Source organism: Sinohyriopsis cumingii, chromosome 6 (genome assembly GCF_028554795.1).
Source record: "Sinohyriopsis cumingii isolate HCF-2022 chromosome 6, ASM2855479v2, whole genome shotgun sequence".
Taxonomy (NCBI): domain Eukaryota; kingdom Metazoa; phylum Mollusca; class Bivalvia; order Unionida; family Unionidae; genus Sinohyriopsis; species Sinohyriopsis cumingii.
Genome location: NC_142966.1, coordinates 165385959 through 165397257, shown reverse-complemented (window position 1 = coordinate 165397257; position 11299 = coordinate 165385959). Strand labels below are relative to the sequence as shown.

General features: G+C 34.2%; 1 protein-coding gene across 2 annotated transcripts in view; it reads left to right on the top strand.

Annotated features, from left to right (window-relative positions):
• Positions 1-11299, top strand: part of LOC149798465 (uncharacterized) — a 175605-nt gene that overhangs the window by 85538 nt on the left and 78768 nt on the right. For both annotated transcript variants that reach the window (XM_089963657.1, XM_089963659.1), the window contains exons 3-4: positions 10295-10453; positions 10827-11009. In XM_089963657.1, the coding sequence (XP_089819783.1) occupies positions 10295-10453; positions 10827-11009 (342 nt within the window). The remainder of the gene's footprint in view (positions 1-10294; positions 10454-10826; positions 11010-11299) is intronic.

The window sequence follows — 11299 nt, the reverse complement described above, 5'->3', positions numbered from 1 at the left end:
GCCATCAGTGAGGAATGCCCCAACAAGCATAATACAAATTGCTTCCATTGTAATTGTTACAATTCCATTCTGACCACTCCGGTGTCCTAGTGGTTAGAGCGTCCGCCTCAGAAGCGGGAGGTCATGGGTTCAAACCCCAGCCAAGTCATACCAAAGACTTACAAAAATGGTATTAACAGCTACCTTGCTAGACGCTCAGCATTAAGAGGTTAGTATTAGGACTGATTGGCCTGGTGTCAGGATAATGTGACTGGGTGCAACATCATACTACATGTTTGCAGCATGATGCCCCAGTGCTATACATCACTATAAACTGCCACACTGCAGACATCGTAGCAATATGACTGAAAAATTATTCAAGCTACGTTAAAAATCCAATCACACACACACAATTCCATTCTACGATCCAGAACCAACACTAATTCCGTACTACAGTTCTTGCATTTCAATCCAATTTTGCTTTTGAAATGTAGTGCCACTCAATTCATAATGAACCCATTCATTTCAAACACTCGCAAATACATATTATTCCTGTCTACAACTGAAAAATATCTACATAAAAAAACGTGTAACTGTGTTTTATGCAAGGGCATGGAGATGCACAAAAACTTGCACCTGAAGCTTGAATAAATCCCCGACTGTGGATAAGACTTTACCCATCGATTACCCCACCTTGGGGATAAATTCCGACCGTGGCGATTTATTATATATCCTATGACTGCTCCAGCTTGAGGGCAAAATCCAAGTACATCCCTAAAAAGATAACAAGTATAGCGGCTCTTTACCTTCTGTAAATGCCACTTGAGCTTCCTGATGCTGTTGTATCTGCCATTTGACAGAATCACGAATGTGGATATATTTCTTAATTGCCTCTAGTTGTTGAGTTAGTTTAGCTGTATGAAATTCCTTTGTGCAGACTCACTCATTATTAATATTACAACAGTGATTTAATTACACATTACCTGTCAGCACACCGATGATAAGTCAGTTATTTTATAACACACCAACAAGCTTGCCCCTTGCACCCACCCCCCTTTTTTTTAATTTGGGCACCTGTGGACATGAATCTGCAAGGCTCAAATTGTCATTTTTAATATAAGATCTCAACATTTTTAAGGCCTTAATTTTAAAGACATCCTTAAAACCCCCAAAAGGTTATCAACTGGATCACCAGCCTTCATTTAGAGTAACAGCAAGTATATATATATATTTAGGTCTAAGGAAACACAATAAAAATGTTTGATTTAACAATGACATATTTGCCTCAGGTCTGTGATCCTGAAGTGAATATTAACTGTCCATTTATTTTCTTGGCTTTTCTTTACTAGGAAATTGATTATAGAGATTTCTGCGATGGTGAAGGCAATGTAAAAATTGGTTACTATAACATACTTTTTACGCCATGTTTGAAAAAAAAAATCCAATGGAAAGGTTATAGTCTGAAAATCTTCATTAAATTAAGTTAATATAGGGGAAAAAAACTTTCAGAGTTCATAAATATTTTTCAGTGCTGAATAAAGATATAACAACACTTTCTGCTGTGATTTTAATAGTTTCTGAGAGCATGAAAAATTTCTAGAACTATAATGTATAAATGTTTTCAAAAGATTATATTAATATGAGGGAAAAATCTGTTATGAAATAAACCGACAAGATCTTGTATGAATTCATGTTATCTTTAAATATGATATTTGTGTGAAAATATCTGGAAGAAAAAACAAGATGGTGCCACTCACACATACAATGTGGTTGCCACAGTAGCCATATTAAGAAACTTTTTATCGCTACTTCTGAATGGATAATTGTGTCAGCGTGTCAACATGTGTACAAAATACTTATGTTGATGTCTAGCAGGTCCTGAATGAGAATTATGGTGCTGTACAGACATCCTATAAGGCCACCAATGTGGCCATCCTGAAAATCTTGTTATAACTACTTCTCCTGAATGAATCGTCATATCAATGAAAGACTTCTTATGTCTAGTTGGACGTAAATGAAAATAGTGCCAATCTAACCTCCAATATGGCTGTTTTAATGGGCATCTGGAAAACCCCTTCCTTGCTACTTCTCCTAGATGGCTGGTCATTTTGACATTGTGCTTTCACTAGATGACCTATTTGATGTCTGGTTGGCCGTAAATGGAACTATGCATATGGTTTTGATGTCTAGTTGGTCCTAAATGTGGTTTTTGCTGCTCATAAACTTCTAATGGTATTATAGTTGGTTCCTTAATGAAACTGCTGTACAAAATTAAAAGGCCTTCTGACTTTCTATCAAGTTGGATACAATTATCTTTACCAGCTAGGATTTCTTGATCCTCTTTTTTATACATCAACCCTTCGCATATGTAGTTAGCTAAAACAGTATTTTGAACAATTAATTGCCCTCTTGCAAATAAAATCCCAATTGCATGCTTTTACCAGTGTGAGAGCTCCTTATATAAGTAGCTAAGTATTCAGTAACTGAATTTCCACATCCACATGCATCAACTCAGAATTAAAAGTTGCAAAACATATACAAATTTGAAAATCTTGAGACGTGTCACTTTGCATGGTGGGTGTTATGATTTAAATGCAACAAGGAAATTGAATTAGGGTTAATTTCTTTAAGCTGTATTCAATCATGGGGCCCTGGATTATAGAATGGTCTAGGCATACACATCACTAATCAACTCTCTCTAGTCCAACCAATGTGTGTATATGGGAAAGCTTGCCAGTAGCGTTATGTGTGTTGATTTCCTCCAATAAATATGTTGGCTGCCATGTAAAGTCTATGATGTCCTGAAAAATGGTGTTAAGCTCCATACAAGCAAGCTAAACAATCAATGATATAATGGAACAGTAGACACCATTTTAGCTAAATATGCCAAGAATTGATTTAGAGACTTGGTTAGTGATGATGACTTAAAATTGGCAAGGGATTAAAAAGATAAAAGAAATGACCTTTCATGGCACTGTAATATAACAAATGAGGAAAAACAAAAGTTTATTGCATTTGAACCTTTTGTTTTTTCACAGTTTCAATTTAAGTCATAAGGCCCCTTATTTTGCCTTACCAAACATATAGCAAGTTATTACCTCAAACCCTAGCACTAATAATGCCTCACAAGTAAGCAGTCTTTTATGAAGTCTCAGGTCTGAGTATATGTCTAGCAATACTTATGTCCAGTTTGTTTATAAAATTCTTTCTCACATGGTACAGTTTTCAGAGAGACACGATAAATTCAACAAGTGTGGTAATGAAGGGACAGGCATTCTTTATTTATGCACACATCCCAAAGGGACATTGCTATGTTTGAATCAACACTGAACTGAAGAATGGAGCATCAGTTGCATCAATTAAAATATTGTGGCCCACACAAAATACTGCAAGGACTATAATCAATTTATGAGTGCAATGGGCATGAATTACTGTAGCAGACTGGAGGAAGTAATCCGAATTTATTAATATCTTGAAGCTAAATATAGTAAAGTTTTCATCTATAATCTGTGGAATCGTTTTTGCACACAGTTTGCAGGATTTGTCTTTGGGTCATCGTTTTTCTTTTTCTTCGTCTTTCTAGCTTATGGTATCTTGATAAGTCTTATGGTGCCGTGCAACTGCACTTGATGATTACCACAACCAGTGACATTGTATCAAATCTTCTGGGATCAGATGATTCAATGCAAATTCCACATAACCTATCACCATCCTCATGTTTGCCATCTGACTTACTAAGTTATTTTGCCTAAATAATAATAAAAACAATCTGGTCTGATGTATTGATAGCGTTCTGAATGACCATAATATATTCTCTGTATCTACCCTAGAAAATCCTGAGTGGATCGCTGTTTGGTTTTAATAAACCAAAGTAATCCAATGAAAGGCATTTTACAGACACAAGTGTCTGTTTCCTGTATGCAGTGATTAAATGATAGTATTATGTCTTTATTTTTTTAAAACTGATGATACATATGATCACCTTCAATGTGCAATATTAGTTATGTTAATTAACGAGTGGGCAATATTTGAATTTCAAAGATAAAAGTGTATGCCATGATCACTTTAGTAGGATGATTTGTCAAGTGAGGTTATCTTTTCTGTTTGAATAAATATTGTTAACTAAACTATTTTCGCAAGTTATGACATAAGAATGATTCAAAGAAAGAAAATTCATTAAATTGAACATATAAAATGTAATACTGCAACAGAGTCTAGATGAACTATTTCTTCAGAGACACAATCCAGACTCTGTGGCAGCAAAATTATCAAATAGGACACAACTAAGAGACAATCACATTTTCAGTCACAATGGTTTGACAATTATCAATGGCTTGAATTCATTGACTGTGAAGGCAAAGTGATTTGCAGTTACTGCAAAAAAAGTTCCCAAACTGTCACAGATTTTAAATTCTACCAGTGGACTTGTAAGTGTAACTGACAAATTCAGGATTTAATCAAGCAAGTCTCATGATAGTATTATACCTAATAAAGCAAAATGTAGCACAGTATATTCATGACACTTAGGCCAGCATGTACAAAATATTCCTCAAGTTACAGTTGCTAGCACTCCACTAAGAAATGTCATTTTATAATAAATAAAAATGTAATGGAAAAAAAAATCGATAAAGTGATTGCACTCTTTAACATAGCCTACTACCTAACTCAATAATGAAAATGATTTGGTTCATTATATCTTTGTGTTTTATGGAATAAATGCATACATCTGATTGAAATTTAGGCAAGAGACTGAACTTTTGGGTTAAGTTAAAATGTATGTGGAACAAATGCATTTTCTAAAACTACTTGTATCAGTGTGCATTGTGACTTTTCTTTAAGATAACTCTAAATGGTACTGGGTATATATCATTTTCTTCAACTGCACACTGTTGTCTTCCATTTGATTTGATGACTTACAGCTATACTGTCTACACAGTAGGCCTCAGTATCAGGAAAAATTCTGTATACTTAAGTTACAGCTGAAATAAGTTTTGCATTAGTGCCTGAATCAGACAAAAAAGGTTGTGTTCTGGTGTGTGAATAGAAATGGCTAAAAGTAATATAGACAAAAGCCATAAGAGTACACAAGTTACATATGAAAACCACCAATTCACTTGCATGTGTGGCATACAAGTTCAAAGATTTGCTTCATGTTTATTTGTGTACACACATTGTTCAACTCCTAAGATATTTTAAGAGCTATTTCTCTATTGTATGCATAATTCATTTACAAATGTGATTAGTGGGCCACACCGAAGGCCATACTATTAGTTCACTTGGCAATATGGTAACGTCAGCTGAAAAGCATAATCATCCATTAAAAGAGCATTATGATATGAACATTAGGTATTTAGAACATATAGATTTTTCTTTTCCAAATGGAGTCCAAGTAATTATTGCCCAATCCAGGTATAATTTTGTACACAAGTAAAGAACAAAATAAGATAAATCTTCATTTATTTGCAATTGACAATACACTTCTTAATGAATATACACTTTTACATTTATTTTGTATCACTTGAATAAACAATATTTCTTTCAGTTCATTTTAAACTTTTATTTTATATCACTTGAGTAAACAATATCTCTTTCGTTTCATTTAACACTTAGAAACAGGTTCTTCAAGTTACAATAATCAACTCTGGAAACAATAAACAAACTGGGACTTTTGACCTAATTATATTACATTTACTAGGGTTAAAACAATAAATTCCTTAACATAATAAATTAACAGTTCCAGTTAATCAAACACAAAATCATCTTTTATACAGGGTGTGAACTGTTAATATTTACAGGATAAAGCTTATAGTTTCCAAATTGATTGAAGCTTACATGTTGCAGTTGCTGGCACATATCTATTTCCAGCATGGTTTGCATACATTCCACCTTTAATAATTTTGTTACTTCCCTACCCCACCCCATTCAGTAACAAGTATCAAAAATCAGGCTCATTCTAAGGCAAAGTCTGTAACTTGTGTACCACAGTCATCAGAGTGACAAAGATGCAAAACTTTATGATGCCTGTCAAAGGAAGAAAACAGTTTGTTGTTTACCCAAGTTTTGAACCAGTTAACTTGAATTCTCAGACCATCACTTGCTACAGCCCCACTAATTACAATTGTTAGGGAATAATGAGAACTCACCTTCAGTTATCTGTGTATATATATATAATTTTAATAACCAAGAATACCGGATGTCTGGGAACATTTTAGCATTCAATGGTAACGTCAGAACTGAGATGAGAGAATTAAACAAGCATAGTACATGACATAATATATCCATAAACTATTGACTGGGAAAAATACTACAGAACACCATTTCTGCTGGCAGTAAGATGTTGAACCTATATGTCATAAATATCAGGTTGGACATCTAGGACCAGTAATATTCATAATGGGCAGTACCCACCCCCCACCCCCCAAGTGAGAAGGGCCTGATTTGTAATCTAAGCCACCCAACCTATCACAGCCTTTATAGTACTTGAAACAAATATTGAGTAATAGTAAAACAAACTCTGAAAGTTATTAAAACCAATTTGTTATATTTCCATAACTCTGCATAGTTAACTGTGCAAGCAGACTTAAACATATCAGTGTATGACAGTTAAATTGAGCTATAGCATCGATTAACAGAAGCTACGAATCCATCAACAAGCAGTGAACAATCATCTTCACAATAAATGTCAAACATTAGCATCCATAAGCTGTCAAGACAAGTTGTTACACTGGATATATAATCATCCATTTATTTCAAACAAGCTGTGAAAACGAACCTCACGTCCGCTATATGTACGCTGGCCATTGCAAAGGATGCTTTAATAGATTAATGTTTATCGTCGTGTCTTGACAACCATTTTGCGCGCGCACACCGGAAAGTCATGCTATATATTTGTTACTTGTGAACGTATTCGTGGGCAGTACGCTATATATTGTTCCCGGGGCCGTATTCACGGGCAGAATGCTATATGTTTGTTCTTCGTGAACGTATTTTTGGGCAGTTACTTTGTCATCTTCAACCTAAAGGTCAAAACTGCCCATGAAATTTATATATCTGCCCACGAACCGAAAACATGAATAGGACTATAACATAAGTGTATATACTTATTTTCAACATATACATAATTACTATGTAAGAAATACAACCTATGTATATGTATTTTGATTTGAAATGTAAACTATATCATGTCCTTCCCGTAAACCCACTTTCGGGATGACTGCCCACAACGCACCTAAAACGTGTATATATATATGTATATATATATATATATATATATATATATATATATATATATATATATATATATATATATATATATATATATATAACCTGGATACATATTTATCACATAGAAGGCCCAGCAACCTAAAGTACCCACCTTTACTGATCACTGTAATCTCACCAACATCTGCGTGGGTTCGAGTCAAGGGTACGGCCTGTGTGTGTCTGTGAGAAAACTTGATTTGAGCTTCCCTCGACTTGGTGGTTCTTACTAGGGTTTCCATAGTTTGCCCTCCACGAGCTATACTGAACAACATGTATAGCTTTACCTGCTCTGATCATTGGCGTTAAACCCCATATATGTATGTATGTATGTATGTATGTATGTATGTATGTATGTATGTATGTATGTATGTATGTATGTATGTATGTATGCATGCATGCATGCATGCATGCATGTATGTATGTATGTATGTATCTATTTATGTATGTTTGTATCTATATATGTATGCATGCATGCATGTATATATGTATGTATGTATGTATGTATGTGTGCGTGCGTGCGTGCGTGTGTGTGTGTGTATGTATGTATGTATTTATGTATGCATGTATGTATATATGTATGTATCTCTCTATTATGTATATATATATATATATATATATATATATATATATATATATATATATATATATATATATATATATATATATATCCTAGAGTGAGGGATTATGAAGATTCGAGGTTACAAACAGCGCATTGCTTTCAGTAATTACTTTGGTTGGTCTCTAAAAATTAATTGCGCCGAAGAACTAACACATCATTATTTATTGATTCAATACTATCATTTATCTGGTTGTTGATGGATGGGATGGTAAGTGGCTGAGATGTCATTTGTGCATGGACAATTGTCATGTGACGGTGAGTTAATAACAATGTATCATAAATAATGGATGCAGTTTGACATTAGAGTAAAATGTAAGGTCTTCGTTTCCTTCTTTCGTTCATTCATGCAATATTCCGTGGATCTATGCAAATGCTCCTCTTTAACTGAGGTTGATCCTTGAAGCATCTTTTGGTGCAGGTACAAACCTAATTATCGATCCAACACGTATCTAATTTAAAGTACACCTGTTTTGCACCTGATAGATGTCAAGTCTTGTGCAAAGATGTAACTATAAGGTGAAATAGACGATAAGTACCCAAAACAAAGGGATACGCTCTAGATGAATCGGAGATCGTCGGACATGTAATTCATGTGTATGGTTCGATATCGCCCAGGCCAGTGGTGGTTGGCTACTTTGGAAAAGGCATTTGAATCCTATCTCCTTAGCATTATCTTATGTTAAGTTCTTCGGCCCTAATAAACAATAACAAAAGAAGTGAAAACATCAAGCTTTGACAAATGTGACAAATAATTTATTTACCTGGAAAGAATCCAAGAATAATCCACGAACTAAATTTTAGAAGTCCTGGAAATGAAATGTTCAAAATTAATTTATGTTCGAGTCCCGATGAAATATCCAAAATGGAAGGTGATGATATATACTGTAGTCACTATAGTTCTGATGTGTTTACAGTTGTTTTGTAAACCACAGACAATGATATTTCTGTTTCTGAGTTCCGAATAAAACACGTATTGTATTCCAACATTTCTTGGAGAAAAAAATACCTATTAAAACTGAACCACGATTTGGGCTTTTTTTTCTCAGAACTTTAAAATCTGACCAAAAGCAAATCCTATGAGGTAAACTATTCTGGCCTGATTAACTTTCTTACTAAGACAAGTATGGTACTGTGAATTCTTAAACAGCATATGCTTTAATAATACACAAACGTATCTTCGGTTCTTAATATATGAATCTAAAACATTGATAAGAGATAATTACGTTTACATAGATCTGATCAAAAATGTAATTGAAATCTTAGTTTTGTTTTTTCTTTAAACTATCTTCATTGTTTGTTTTTCTATACCCTTATGTTCCATGCGACCATGGAAGACGTTTAAAGATATATATTTAGTATTGAAGCCGTTGTCGATTGTGCATCTATATGCTGTTATTTTATATATTTTTCTTGAAACAGGTATTTTGTTCATAACTCACATAATACCAGTTTTAGCTACAGGTTGCATACAGCTCTAGTTCTGATCTCTGATAACTCATCGATTTTCCTTTTTAACTGTAAACTCTCATCACCAAAACCACCATGTTTCAAAAGTAAGAGCTTTTTACAGTAGTACAATTGTACATTGCCCTTCATATTCTGTACGCAACAATGAAATTATGGTATATTTTAATGTGCGATATGTATAATGATTTCAAATAAAACCTTATCCAGTCACTGACAAAATATTACCTTTCTGATACATTAACCTTTCGGAAGTTATTCACCATTATTTTCAACATGATGTTTGTTGCACTGGCATATAGTCTAACCCAGCTTTTTGCAAACTTATGCTGCATCACAAAGGTTACTAAATGACGGATTTCGTGCAGTGAATGTGTTGATTTTATCAGCTGAGGTTGCTTATGGATTGTTAGTAGACGCGGTGGGTGGAACTCGTGCATGTCATTACTTTGTAGTCGGTTCGTAGATGACAGCAGGGTATCAGTACTGAAGTCGGCTCTCTATTTTTCTATCATTGTTATAACAAGCAAGTAAACAATGCGCATTCACTTGTACGTTTAATGTGAATTTGTCTCTAAGTCCTTTTAAACGTTATGTGATCATCTTCAGGGACAATATTCTCACTGCTTGTAATAGAGAATTCTTTATCTCGTCACAACGCAAGATAAACAGAGAATTCATTTCACTTTTCAGATGTTTATGACAACTGTTTTCAATTACATTTTCCATGCATTATTGCATAAGTTGGTTAAATGTATTCCTCTTGTAGAAATCACCTTGCAAGGAATTAAGTTGTGAATCATAATGTATGCAATCCAGTTTGGCTTGATTATCTGTTGATATTAAAGTTCTATAATAGCATTTTATAGTAGAAATACCTTGCAGTATTCAAGAATTTTCAGTCGAATATCTCCGTATGGCCATTTATTGCCATTTGTTTACTTGTTAACATGCACGTACACTTTTCAGCTCATACTTGTTTAAGAGGGCCTCATAGTCTTGCCCGTTTTGGTTCCTCTTGTGAATACCTATGTCATTGTAGCGGACAACAATGTGACATAAATACTGGTGAATGTCCTAATAACATGGAATGTGATCCTGGTTGGATGGGATCCGGTTGCCAGTATGGTAAGTGTGAATTTTGTTTTGTTCTGGTAATTATGAGAGCAATGTGCAACCAACATGGGGACACCAAGCGAAATATGATTAAATATTAGTATGATTTTAAGTCTGGCGTGGATTTCGCATTCACTCAATGGATAAATCCTTTTTTAATTGCCGCCTGCAGAAACTATAATTTTTCATCGTTTTTTTGTTAGACAAAATCATTATTTTCCTTTAGCATTTGCACAAATATCTTTTAACTATTAAATCGCATCTTAGTCCTTGTGCTCGTGAATCTAAGTGTAGAGTATAAAAGAAAATTTGTGATGCAACTGACCTCACGGAAGTCACACTATAGCTTTCACTGAGTACGATTTTGTCTGTTGTGCCTTTTCAGTTAACATCGCTTACAATGCATCGGTTAAAAGCAATCACTGGGGTGATGGACATACCATTGTAGACGGCAAAAACTCTACCTGTGCTAATTCCACCAGTATAAACAGAGATGTTGCATATTTTGTACTTGATTTGGAACGAGAAATGCGAATTACAGAGGTTCATCTTGTATTTATTAAGACAGGTACATTCATAAAATTACTTTCATTTATCACATGTCGTAAATTTCAAGTATTGATTCGCATGTGCTTATACTATATTCATTAGAATATGACTTTCAGTTCCGAATGTTTATGCAAACATTCAATATTGCGTTAGCATTTTTTCACGAGAATAAGCAAATATTATTCTGCTTGTAATATGTTTTGCATCCAAAAAAGGTCACATCATACTCAAATGTGTTTCTCTAATGGACTGAAGTCCCTTACAAAGAAATAACTTAAGAACAGGATTTCATTAATACTAGTATTTATG